The sequence below is a fragment of the Theropithecus gelada genome, chromosome 9, assembly GCF_003255815.1.
Source record: "Theropithecus gelada isolate Dixy chromosome 9, Tgel_1.0, whole genome shotgun sequence".
Classification (NCBI taxonomy): Eukaryota; Metazoa; Chordata; class Mammalia; order Primates; family Cercopithecidae; genus Theropithecus; species Theropithecus gelada.
In genome coordinates this window covers 122247350-122261662 of record NC_037677.1, presented here as the reverse complement: position 1 = coordinate 122261662, position 14313 = coordinate 122247350, and the positions used below count along the sequence as shown (strand labels likewise).

General features: G+C 41.1%; 1 protein-coding gene across 2 annotated transcripts in view; it reads right to left on the bottom strand.

The window, feature by feature from the left end:
- Positions 1–14313, bottom strand: part of EDRF1 (erythroid differentiation regulatory factor 1) — a 46627-nt gene that overhangs the window by 3966 nt on the left and 28348 nt on the right. For both annotated transcript variants that reach the window (XM_025397574.1, XM_025397573.1), the window contains 5 exons: positions 13435–13593; positions 13113–13262; positions 10886–11039; positions 7526–7641; positions 6594–6745 (listed from right to left, as the gene is read on the bottom strand). In XM_025397574.1, coding sequence (XP_025253359.1) covers positions 6594–6745; positions 7526–7641; positions 10886–11039; positions 13113–13262; positions 13435–13593 — 731 coding nt within the window. The remainder of the gene's footprint in view (positions 1–6593; positions 6746–7525; positions 7642–10885; positions 11040–13112; positions 13263–13434; positions 13594–14313) is intronic.

Genomic DNA, 14313 nt, shown 5'->3' with positions numbered 1-14313 from the left:
AGCTAAATAAGACTGAATACATCATGTATGAAAACTTTACACTAAAATAGTTTTCAGCAGCATAATAACCTAAATAAACAGAAACTTAGAAAACCTTCCATTAAAACAAAAATTACTTAGGTCACACATATGACTGTTAAAGTTATAAAAGATAAAACTGAAACTATTACCTATTAAATTACTCAAATGATTGACTTGTGAAAAATCAATGAATCACTTCTTCTCACGTATCATATATTTATATTGCCCTTGTGGAAACCAATACAAATTTAAAAATTTACACACTGCTGTTAGAAAAAGGCAGGAATTCTTTTCAAGCCTTGTTACTATATGCACTATCGGCTCTGCCTTACAGCTCTTCAGAAAGATGGATGTCTCCGCTAAATTACAGTGAGTGTATCAACACCCGCTGGCTGCTGTGTACCACAACCAGGATGTGGTACAGACACTGAGGATTAACCACCAAGTAAAAGCTCTCCTTAGACTATAGAGAATTATTCAAAAGCTTTTTTTTTAAAGAGATGGGTTTTGCTCTGTCTCCCAGGCTGGAGAGCAGTGGTGCTGTCATAACTTGCTGTGGCCTTGAACTCCTGGGTTCATGTAATTCTCCTGCCTCAGTCTCCCAAATAGCTGGGATCACAGGTGTCAGCCATGGCACTTAGTCCAAAGGCAATTACTGAAAGAAGTTTCTATTCATGGTGCAGAGCTGAAAAAAGTCTCTGGCTCAAGCAGGGCAAACTACAAGGTCATGGCTCTTCTTAAATCCATGAGAGAGGTGGGACAGCCAACCAGCCTGCAATCTAAGGAGAGACAGGCTGATGCAGGGAGAGAAAGGACAGTCCTTCCTTACCCGGGACAGATGCAGCCAGTAAGCATTTAGCTAAAATAGTGAATGAGTTGGTGGGGGCCCAGTGAGGCTGGTGAGAAAGTGTAGGGCCTCTGTGGAGTCAAGGGGTTCACATCTTCTTACTGGCTTTTCTCCAAGGACCTCCTCAAGTTCTCACATAAAAGACCAGTGAGAATCCTGAGAGAGTGACCCTCCTGGTGTAGACCGATGGCAGGGTAACAGCAGCTGCTGTAGGAGGGATCGGCAACCCCACCTGGACCCCTTCTCCTCTACGAAACAAAAGCCTCAGTGCAGGTGGGGGAAGACAATGACCACTGTCAACCTTAGGGCATGGGTTAAAGTCAATGAACAGAGGGGAAGGGAACAGAAAAAACACTCTGGGGCGTTAGGCGGGGGTGCAGGAGCAGTGGGAAGGCCACACTCCTGAGACTCAGGGACACGAATGTCTGCTTAGGCTGAGGCTTAAACAACTATGGAGTCCTTGCTAACTCCCTGCTCCCTCCCAAACAGGCGAAAAAGCACCAAAGGACCAGTGACAGTGGAATATGGCTGGAAGAGCTGTGAGAGTGTAAAGACAGATCCTCTCTAAGGTGCAAAACAAAAGAAAGATCTAGAGCTGAAGGTAAAGAAGACATTAAGAATCACCTTCGGCTGGGCGCGGTGGCTCAAGCCTGTAATCCTAGCACTTTGGGAGGCCGAGACGGGCGGATCATGAGGTCAGGAGATCGAGGCCATCCTGGCTAACCCGGTGAAACCCCGTCTCTACTAAAAAATACAAAAAACTAGCCGGGCGAGGTGGTGGGTGCCTGTAGTCCCAGCTACTCGGGAGGCTGAGGCAGGAGAATGGCGTAAACCCAGGAGGCGGAGCTTGCAGTGAGCTGAGATCCGGCCACTGCACTCCAGCCTGGGCGACAGAGCGAGACTCCGTCTCAAAAAAAAAAAAAAAAAAAAAAAAAAGAATCACCTTCTGCAGACCTGCTCCACCCTACACACAAGGACTGCTAGGAAAACTTGAAGCCCATGGCACATGGAAGGTAACCATCACAATAAAAAAATCTCAACCACAGCTCAACTCCAGGCTAGAAAAATGAATTCCACTTCCCACACTAAAGCCCTAGCAGGGGTAAGTACAAAAAATTCCAGGCAAAAAAAAATTATTTCCCTTGGTCTCTACTATCATACATAAGGTATCCAGTTTTCAACAAACAAGAGATACATGGAAGGCAAGGAAAAAACAACATAGTTCCAAGAGACAAAGAATCAACAGAACCAGCTAATTATGACACAGATGTTCGAACTATTTCATAGGTAATTTAAAAGGACTATAATTAGTATGTTCAAGACACTAATGGACAAGGTGGATGCCATGCAAGGTCAGATTGGTGATTTGAGCAGAGAGCTGGAACTGTAAGAATGAACCCCAGGGAATTGCTAGAAACGAGGAACACTGTAACAGAGACAAAGAATGCCTTCAAAAAGTTCAACTGTAGATGACACAAAACCAAGTAAGGAATCAGTGAACTTGAAGACAGTTCAATAGAAATTATCCAAACAAAATCACAAGAAGGAAAAAAGGGTGTCAAAAAAACCAGAACAGAATATCCAAGAGCTGTGGAACAACATCAAACAGTCTAATATAGGTATAATGGGCTACCAAGGAGGCGAGAGAATGGAACAGAAGAGAGAAAAATGCTGAAGCCAGGGGTAAAAGCCATCATGACACACCCAAGCCTAATCACAGTCAAACTGCTGGCGGGTGGGACGCCTACAGGCAAGGAAGATGCATTTCTAACAGATGAACAAAAGTAGGAAACACAGCTGGCTTCCAGTCCGAAAACAGGCAGGCCAGAGACAATGGAGTGACATCTTTAAAGTACGGAATGAAAAGGACTGTTAACCCAGAATTCTATACTCTGCTCAAAGATCTTCCAAGACTGAAAAAGGAATAAAAATTCTCTCAATTGAAAAGATAGAATTCATTGCTAGCAGAACTAGCAATGCCAAATGCTAAAAGAAGTTTTTCAGGCAGAAGGAATATGATGCTAGACAGAAACCTATACAAAAAGGCCAAGAGTACTGAAATGGAACAAATGAAGGTAAATAAAATCTCCTGTTCTCTTTAATTGCTCTTAAAGATAACTGTATAAGGTAAAAACTAGTAGCAGTGTATTATGTGTTTATAACATACATAAAAGTAAAACGTATAATAACAGAACAAAAGACAGGAGGAAGGAATTGGGAGTCTACTGTCACAAGGTCTTTACAGTACATGTAGAGCAGCATCCTATTACTTGAAGGTGGCCTCTCATGCAAGATTAACGATGTATACTGCAAAATCCTAGGTCAACAGCCAAAATAATGAAAAAGTGGCAGATAATAAATCAATAGTGAAATAAAATGGAATCACAGAAACTATTCAATTAACAGAAGGCAGAGAAAGAATCATATTAAATGTGAATGGTCTAGAGACCCCATTGTAAGACTGGACTTACAAAGCAAGACCCTTGGGCCAGGTTCAGTGGCTCATGCTTGTAATCCCAGCACTTTGGGCGTCTGAGGAAGGTGGACTGCTTGACCCAGGAGTTTGAGACCAGCCTGGGCAACATGGCAAGACCCCATCTCTACAAAAAATGAAAAAATTAGCTGGGTGTGGTGGTGCACACCCGTGGTCCCAGCTTCTCTGAGAGGCTGAGGTGGGGGATTGCTTGAGCCCAGGAGGTTGAGGATGCAGTGAGCTATGATCATGCCACTGCACTCCAGCCTGAGTGACAGAGTGAGACCCTGTCTCAAAAAAACTAAACATAAAAATAAGTAAATAAAAAATAAAAAGCAAGACCCAACTATTGCTACTTACAGGAAACCCAATTTTAATATGAAAGACATACATGGAAAAAAACATTAACCAAAAGACAGCTGAGTGGCTATATTATCAAAGAGGGATATCTGTAGTAATAAGGAGGTCAGTTCTCCCAGATATCACAATCCTACGTGTGTGTACCTAACACAGCTTCAAAAACACATGAAACAAAACTGACGGTGCTGAGAGGAGAAACAGATAAATCCACAAGTGTAGTTGGAGACTTCAACACTCCTCGCTTGGTATATTGATTGCAGAAGACAGAAAGTCAGTGAGAATACAGAAGACCTGAACAATACTATGAACACGCTTAGCCTAACTGACATTTACACAACGCTCTCTACCCCAAACAGCAGGACACGCAGATTTTTCAAGTACACATGGAGCATGTGCCAAGACAAATCATATTCTAGGCCATAAAACAAATCTAAGCAAATGTGAAAGAAGAGAACATACACAGTTATGGTCTCAGCACATAACAGAATTCAACTAGCAAGCAATATCGAAAGATAGCTAACAAGCCCCAATATTTAGAAACCAAACAGCACACTTCAAATAACAAATGGGTCAAAGGAGAAGTCTCAGGATATCAAATATTATTTTGAAACAAATGAAAGAGAAAACATACAAAAACATATAAGATGTAGCAAAAGCAGTGGTTTAGAAGAAAATTTTTGGCAGCAAATCTTATATTAAAAAGGACAAATGTCTCAAATTAGTCATCTAGGCTTCCACCTTAAGAAACTAGAAAAAGAGCAAATTAAGTCCAAAACAAGTAGAAGGGCAGAAATTGATGACATTTAAGAGAGAGAAACAATGAGGGGAAGAAACAGTCAATTAAGCCAAAAGTTGGTTCTTTGAAAAGATTGAAAAAAAAAAAAATTGATAAACTTCTAGCTAGAATGACCAAGAAAAACAGAAAGAAGAAGGATTACCAATATCAGGACTAAAAGAAGGGCTCTCATCACAAACCCCCTTAGACATTAAAAGGATAATAAGGGAAACTGTGAACCTATACATTTGACAATTTAGATGATGGACCTTCGTTTATTCAAGAAAAAGACAGCCTGAGTAATACTGTATCCAAGAAAAGAAATTGAACTCACTGTTTAAAAACTTCCAACAAACTCCAGGTTAAGATGGTTTTACTGGTAAATTCTACTACATGAAGACCTAGTACTAATTCTGTACAATCTCTTTCAGAAAATAGAAGAGGGAACATGACCCACAGACTTTATGAGGCCAGCACTGTTCTAATACTCAAACCAGACAAACCCATTATAAGAAAAGTGAGCTGTAGACCACTATCCCCTATGCACAAACACAAAAATTATCAACAAAATGTCAGCAAACTGAATCCAGTAATACATAAAAAGAATACTCCATCACAACAAACTGGGATTTATCCCAGGAATGCAAAGTTGGTTTAACATTTGAAGAATCAGTGTAATCCATTATATTGACAGGCTAAACAAGGGAAACCATGTGGTCATCTCAACAGATGCAGTAAAAGCACTGGACACAAATTCAATATCCATTCATGATAAAAACACTCTTAGCAAATTCAGAATAGAAGAAAACGTCCTCAACTTGATAAAGGCCTCTACAAAGCCCCACAGCTGATACGAGGCTTAATGGTAAAAGACTGAAAACTTTCTCCCTGAGATCCTGAGGAACTGGGGGCAGGGGCAGGGTTGACTGCAAAGGACAGCAGGAGGAATTCTTGGAGCGATGGAACTGTTTTCTGTCATAACTGTGGTGGCAGGCACACATCGGTATGCATTTGTCAAGATTTTAAGAAGGATACACCACAAAGAGTCCATTTTACTGTATATAACAAAAAAAAAAAAAAAAAAAAGAAAAGACAAAAATGACCTGTACCCTAAGATTATAAATTGGTAAAATATACATAAGATAACTGGTAACAATGGATGTATTAGGATAAATGGTTTTCATTTCCTTTTCTCTATTTTCCAAATTTTGTTGTATGGTCAGATTGCACTTATATTTAAAAACAAGGAAGGCATATCATTTATATTACTTTCCTGATCTAGTACTACTACTGAAATTTCAAATTAAATCAATAATGCCAAAATAACAACTTTGGCAAAAGAATGTAAGTGTAACAAGATAACCCGAGGCCACGAGAACATTTCTGCGGAGGTGTGTGCTCCTGCTTCCGTGTTCTGTCCTCTACTCTGCACTTGGCCCTGAGCATCAAAACTCCAGTGCAGGCTCTCCGTTAATCACAACATTCAGAAGTGTCACTAGAAACACAGATCTTCATTCCAGGGTTACTCATCTCCCTCAGGGAAAACGTTAACAACAGAGTATTTGCCCTTAGGCAGCAAGATTTCTTTCTTTTTGTAATTTCAATACATAGAAGGCTTCATGGAGAGGGTTCTTACCTAGTTTAACAAGTCAAGAAGGAACACCACTTAAAATTCTGAACTATCCACATAGAAGACAAGACAGAATACTATCTGTTCTTTCCTTCTTTCTTTCTTTTTTTTTTTTTGAGACACAGTCTCACTCTGTTGCCTAGGCTGGAGTGCAGTGGTGTGATTTCAGCTCACTGCAACCTCTGCCTCCTGGGTTCAAGCAATTCTCGTGCCTCAGCCTTCCCAGTGGCTACGATTAACAGGCGCACGCCACCACACCAGTTAGTTTTTGTATTTTTGGTAGAGATGGGAGTTTCACCATGTTGGCCAGGCTGGTCTCGAACTCCTCAACTCAAGTGATCTGCCTGCCTCGGCCTCCCAAAGTGCTGGGATTACAGCTGTGAGCCAATGTGTCTGGCCACTATTTTTCCTTTATAATGTTAGCAGAGAATATTTTTATAGGTAGGGTGCTGGGAAAGAAATTCCTACAAATATCCACTTAATTTACCTTGTTTTCTTTTTAGTTGAAGATAGCAGTTTAATGGACTGAAGGAGAAGAAACGACAACCGAGACTCAAATATACTGAGGAGTTTCATCACTTCTTCTCGGTTGAGACTAGGAGAAGCATCGGCAGCTGGAGCAGCGTCGCCACTCTTAGGCTAAAAACAACAACAAGTTATTTTCCTGGAGCTACCCAACAGCGGTAGTTTCATACCGTATCAAGTGATGGAACTGCAGTTTCATTAATCCAACAAATGTTTAACCCTAAACAAACAAACAGAAAGCACACCTATGATCATTCTGATAGACTAAAACACATAATTAAAATGTCTCAGCCCACACAGGCACTTTTGTAGAAGAAATTAATCCTGACTTTCCAACATTAGACACAACACGGAAATGTACGGTACCACACAGGATTTGACCAAGCAGGGCTAGAAGAGCAATAGGTGGGCGCACCATGGGGCCTTCAGGAAGCTCTTACAACAGTAGAAGGTAACAGGAATGCTGAGAAATTCCTTCCTGAGGAGCCTGCTTAGCCCCAGTCACCATTCAACTGCTCCCAGGCACTTTAATGCAAATTACAAAGGAGGGCACAGGCCTTTTCTTTTAAAACATAAAACAAAACACATTCCCACCAACAGCAACAAAAAACTTGAGACTTGATAATTTGCTAACTATGGTCTTGTTGAGATATACTCTTAAAAATATTTTAAAATACTTGCAAATTAAAGAAAGGAGATGAATAATTCTACTAGGCAAATATAACAAATCACTGTTAAAATGTTTCAGCACACAGCATACATATGTACATGTGTGTATATATATACACACACATAAAACATACCCATACTTACACACATAATATGCCCACTATGTACATTCACCATGTAGTTTAAGACACACGAAATCCAAAGACAGTCATTTCCTTCATTTACCTGGCCAAATTCTTCTACAAGCTCCTTCTGGATCAGCTGGAATGCGTGCTCGGTTCTCACCATTATATCAAGAGCCCCAGATAGTGTTTTCAACTTTCCAACATTGCTATTCTGACCTAAAGTGTTAAACACAAAATGTTCATTTCTTTAATATAAATCTAGAAACCCATCTAATGTTAATGTATTAATGAAAATTCAGACTTTCAAAATGCTATAAAGGAAGCTAAAGAGAATCTTAATTCTTCTAAATCCAACTTCTGTTTAATAATATTCCCTTGAGAAAAATACTAAGTCTGAACAAAGCAATAAATAATCATTGCTTCCCTGCCTCACCATTTGGTTTTGTCAAGATAGGCCACTTTTTCAGAACAGGAGCCTTAGGAGAAGGGACCAGTGGAAAAGAGTCTGGGGCTCGAGGCCCACCTCACAATTTACCAGCTGTATGGTCAAGTCACATAAGCACTTACTATCAGCAGTCATACCTGTAAAATAGTTTCTTACATTTCTGTTCAAAGGCAGGAAGTCAGACCAGATGAACAAGGTTTTGTTTTATTCTAGAGCCTTCTGAATACAATTTTTCTACAGTTATCAGACACCACAACACACCTTTGCTCCTGTTCTCCTAGAACTCAATCATGTGTGCGGTGGTGTGCAGTAGAGGATTCATCTTGTACAAAGAGAGGTTTGGTCTTTGTCCTTGGCTCCTAGAAGGTAATCACTAAGTCCTTGAAATGTCCTGCCCAGTAAGAATGCCTCTGTTTACCTGGCAGGGGGCTTGGGTCACAATGGATAGCCTAACAATGGGATTTACTGTGGGGGCTTTGAGCCCCAGGGTAACAGCTCAACCTCTGGAGGCACTGGAGACAAAGATCAGCCACATGGCAGTCAACCATGTCTATGTGACCAAGTTCCAATGAAAACTCTGGACACCAAGGCTTGGAGGAGCTTCCCCAGTTGTACATGCATTGATTTATACACTTGGTGAGTACTGTCACGCGTCACTGCCAGGGTGAGTTAGCACTATCTGTAACTCCAGCGGCAGAGGAACTGGGAGCTCGGCACTTAGAACTCTCTACAACTCTGCCTTCCGAGCCTCTTCCCTTGGCTCATTTTAATGTACATCCTTTCAATGTGAGAAATTGTAGCTGTAAGCAGAACAGCTTTCAGTGAGTTCTGTGAGTCCTTCAGCAAATTCTCAAACCCGAGGGTGGTCCTGGAGACCGCTGACAAACCTCCAGTTAGTGTGAGAAGTGAAAGTGGTCTTGGGGACTCCCCAACTCTGCAGGTGGTGAGAGACAGTAACTGTTGCCTTCTTCCTTTAAAGCATAATCCCACACTTTCTAAACAACTTATTATCTTTAAAATCAATGGGTCAATGTGATTTCAGCATAGATTTGGCATCTGGAAGACAAGCTATTGATTATGTATGAAAGTGTCGTTGGGGCAAGGACCAGACAATATAGACATTAGGAAGGGAGATCTGAATCCTATGTACTAGGAAAAAAAAAAAAAAAAAAAACACTGGGTAAAATAAGATAGAATAAAAGGTGTCACAACCTAGAGCATTTATTAACTTGGCTTACAAAACCCACAAACCTGGCTAACAAAACCCTCTAAAATATTTACATTACTTTCTAAAGTACTCATAGTAGTAAAACATTTAAAGGAGGGAATTAAACACGCTTATCATCTTAGCAAATTGTTCCAGTATCTTCCAGCACTTTGGGAGGCTGAGGCAGGAGTATCGCTTGAGCTCAGGAGTTTGAGACCAGCCTGGGCTTATAACATAGTGAGACCCTGTCTCTACAAAAGATTTTTCAAAAATTAGTACCTGTGGTCTCAGCTACTTGGGAGGCTGAGGATCACTAGAGCCCAGATGGTCAAGGTTGCAGTGAGCCATGACCATGCCACTGCATTCCAGCCTGGGTGACAGAGTTAAGACTCTGTCTTAAAAACAAAAAGCCAACAACAAAACACCCCAACAACAAAAAAGATCTTGATCATTCTAAGGAATTCAAACAAGGCAGAATATTCAAAGGTGCAAGTGAAAACTGAAGATCACTCTCCCCAGACCTTCCCCACATCAAGAGCTACTGTTAATTCTGGTGACTGTCCCACACATCTAGCCATGCATTATATGCCCACAAAAAGTTAATTTTAGTAAAAACCATTTTTAGAAACTGTTTTAGATAGGTAATACATTCCCCAAATTTACAAGGTCCAAATGGGTATGCAGTGAAATCCCTCCTCCTGGCCTTGCAGGTTCCTCCCCAAAGGGAACACGTTACCAGTTTCTTCTGCATCCTTCCAGGGCTACTGTATACCTGTGTAAACTAAGTCATACAGATTTAAAGTATTAATCTGATTTTACAGAAGGCTGAAAAACTACATGAACTGCTGCACTTCGAATAATTGCTTCTTGCTTCTTGACCACACAGGAGATATTTCTCAAAAGACTCCTCTGTGAGAGAGGAGAACAGGTGAGCAAGAGAGAGAGGGGGAGAACTTAGGAAAAATCATTAAGTGGTTGAAGTATCTGCTTACTCCATGCCATGGAAAATAACATAAGAAAGCATTCTCACTTTCACCCTTCTCTATCTCCTGACTTACCTTTACCTTGGTCAGGCTCTACAGTAGTATCTGTTCTGGAACCACAATCCAAGGGTCAGTTCTATGTTTAAAGGGTTCAATATGGCCCACTACTCCTTTACTGTTGCCTCTCCATTCCCAAATTTTTCATGCCGATTTAAATCTTTGGGTTTTTTTTTTTCTTGTTTTTTTTTTTGACACACAGTCTCGCTCTGTCGCCCAGGCTGGAGTGTAGTGGCATGATCTTGGCTCACTGCAAGCTCCACCTCCTGGGTTCAAGTCATTCTCCCACCTCAACCTCCTCAGTAGCTGGGACTACAGGCCTGCACCACCACACACGGCCAATTTTTGTAATTTTAGTAGAGACGGGGTTTCACAATGTTGGCCAGGTTGGTCTTGAACTCCTGACCTCAGGTGATCTGCCCACCTCAGCCTCCCAAATTGCTTGGATTATGGGCGTGAGCCACCGTGCCTGGCTGATTGAAATCTTTAACTGTCTAAATTAATTTGTCAATTTTTTTTCCAAATAAGGGGTCATGGGACACATCTCAATATTTCTAGTCACTGAACATAATCTAATACATTTCTCTAAGTTTTAAAAAGCACTTCAAAAAGTGTAGAGATTTCTCCCCCTCCCTTCCCAAAGTCATTAACTATGGGGCAAATTAAAAAGAAAACAGTATGATTTAGATTCACAGGCCTGCCTTACTCTAAGACAATCCAGCACTAAGCCAGTAAATACATATCTGAGAAATGAGAAGTAAGACTTACTGGTCATCTGAAATTCAGCAAACGCTACTCTCTCCAGCTGTACTCTCAGCAGCTCGCAGGGAGCATCTTTGAGCAGCTGAAATAGCTTTGCGGCCTTGCTGTAATGAAGATCGGCCAGCACCCGGTGTTGTTTCCTGAGGTGTTCATCACCAACCTAGAACCAAACCAAAACAAACAAATCCTTCACGGTAACTACTTCAGGCTTCACTAAGTGCTGCTTAGTTATTTTTCCCCCACTGTGGGTCTTACTAGGTCTTATTAGTTTTAGCTTTTATATTGAGGTCTTAATCCATTTCCTTTCTTTTTGTTTTTGAGACAGGGTCTCGCTCTGTCGCCCACGCTGGAGGTCCAGTGGTGCAATCTTGGCTCGCTGCAACCTCTCCGCCTCCTGAACTCAAGCAACTCTCCTGCCTCAGCCTACCGAGTTGCTGGGATTGCAGGCACCCGCCACTACTGCTTGGCTAATTTTTGTATTTTTTCGTAGAGATGGGGTTTTGCCATGTTGGCCAGGCTGGTCTCGAATTCCTGACCTGAAATGATCCGCCCGCCTTGGACTCCCAAAGTGCTGGGATTACAGGTATGAACTGGAGAAGCTTTCTTTCCACTTTGCCTTAGGAAGTCCTTAACCAAAATTCAGGTTTACCCAGATGACCTAATATCCTGAGGGCAAAAGCAAACTTAAGGGTGCCCAGACGATTCAGCAGAGGAATACTCTTTCAGCAAATGGTGCTGGGACAACTAGATATCTATATGCAAAAGAGTGGGGAGGCCTGGGAGGCGGAGGTTGCAGTGAGCTCGGATCGTGCCACCGCACTCCAGCCTGGGCAACAGAGTGAGACCCTGTCTCCAAAAAAAAGAAAAAAAAATCTTCTCCAGTTTAAGCTGTATCTCAAAAGATGATACTTTTCAGGATAAGGGCAACCCAGAAGTAAACTCATGTAAGGTAAGTAGTCTCACCTTGCAGGGGAGAAAGATCGACAAAACAAACAAAAAACACCACTGAGAAACTACAGGCCCAAGACGCGTAGCAGAAGCCAAGCAATCTCTCTGAAGGCAGGCGCCTTTATCCTAGGCCTCAGATAATTCTCAGAAACACAGGGATCTGGGCAGCAGGATTAATGTACAATACTGTTGGTATTCATTATTTCTAATAGCATCAAACTGGAATACTCCCAAAATTCAGAAATCATAGACTAGATAAACAAGCTACGATATAGTCATTTAATGACTACTGAGCTGAGAAAATGAACAGCTACCTGTGCCAACACAGATGTATCTCAAAAACATGATGTTAAGTGAAAGGCAGTAAGCCACAGAACACCAAAAGCAGATTCGTTTTCCCATGCTCACCACAGAACACAATGTAGACATACCGTTTAAGTGGCACAGCACAAAAAAGGCACAGACACAGCAGAAATTTTCGGACAGCAGTTCACCTGAGTGGACGTCAAGGAAGACACACCAGGGAGGGGCACACGGGGCACTCTGGAGGATTCCTCCATTCCTCAACCTCCAGACAAGGGGTACAGGGGTTTCCTTTTATTCTGTAAACTGTACGTATGTTCCACATGTATTTTTTTTTTTTTTTTTTGAGATGGAGTTTCGCTCTTGTTGCCCAGACTGGAGTGCAATGGTGCAATCTCGGCTCACCACAACCTCTGCCTCCCGGGTTCAAGCGATTCTCCTGCCTCAGCCTCCTGAGTAGCGGGCATTACAGGCATGCGCCACCACACCTGGCTAATTTTGTATTTTTAGTAGAGATGGGGTTTCTCCACGTTGGTCAGGCTGGTCTCGAACTCTCGACCTCAGGTGATCCACCTGCCTCAGCCTCTCAAAGTGCTGGGATGACAGGTGTGAGCCACTGTGCCCTGCCTGTATTTTCATATATATGCTCTATTTTACAATAAAAGATGGGAGACTAGTACTGTAAAATTGGCACTGAACCATTACTATAAAGCCTACCTACATTTTAAAAAGCCGAAGTAACACACCCAGGCAAATAGGTAAGTTCACAAACTAAGACCCAATCAAGTAGAGTAGAAAAAAAACACATGGTATAGATTTTTGGTAAGAGGGAAAACCAGCTGCACTACAAGTTTTTCTAAAGTAGCTAATTAATACAGATTGCATTTAAAATATATATGACCATGTTAAAAAAACAAAAACAAAAGCACCCAGAACACTTTTCAACTGATGTGGCACTGTACTTAACTTGGACTGACAATACCTGATTCCTCAGACAGCTGTGGTACATGGAGGCCAGCCTGTGATGGATGGTTGCAGCTCGATACTGACAAAGGGGCTGCCGAGCAGACATGGAATCCACATCGCAGTATTTCAGGGACTTCATCATGGCCTCACTGACTTCTTTTTCAATCTGTTTGTTTAGTTTTTTGAGGGGGGAGAAAAAAACAAGCTCGTAATCTGACTGTAGAGTTTTTAAAACGTTTAAATACTGCTTATTCAGGAAAAGACAACAGACGCTAAATATTTGTTAAACAAGGGAATGAGACTGAGAACTTATTTTATAATCCAGCAAATATTATCACCTGCTCCTGAGCTTTTCTAGACAATGGAGCATAATCTTGCTGTAGAGTTGCCATAGTAAAGTAAGTAGTGGACAATTCCCAGTTCACTGAATCCCAAACAGCTGGGTGTATGTCTCGTGTTCCCAATGACCTCAGCGCTTTCAAATAGTAATCAATAGCCTGCAAAGGAGAAAACAGTGTACATTTCTGACTCAGCTTAAACATATACCAATACTGCATTAAAATAAAACATACTTCATAACTACCCAGATGTTAATTTGGGGATAATTTATCAAGGGGCAATGTTATGAGGAAATGAAAAAATAAGTCAGTGAAAATATTTCAATGAAGAAAGATATTCTGAGTAGACTGAAGACCACTCTGTTCCCATCTCAAGGCTATAAGAAGCCGATCTGTGGTGCTGCTTTCTGACTCAGGCTGAGCATGAGGATGCACTTGTTTCCTTTTTTTTTTTGTTTCCTTTCTAAATGAAAATTACAGTTTCTATAACTAGTAAATTAGATTAAAAACTTGCCAAATTTTACTGTAAAAAGAAGTATCTCCTCCTACCTTGTTACCCCAATCCTCAAATACATGGCCATTATATTGAAACCAAAAACAAAACCACACTTAATATCCCAGCAATAATTTCTACATTTCTGGTGTTTATTTATTCATTCTTTTCTGTGTATATATAAATTTAAAAAAGAAAATCAAAAAAGGTCACTCATTTAAAAATTTATTATGCCACCAACATTCTTCACTAATGTCATTTAAATGGCTTCAATCACTCCATTATATGAGTGCTCATATCCTTGTACCCTCTGCAACAGTGGGTGTGATCATTTGTCATAAAATTTGGCAATCTAATAAATAAAACTCAATGTTGAGGCCAGGAGT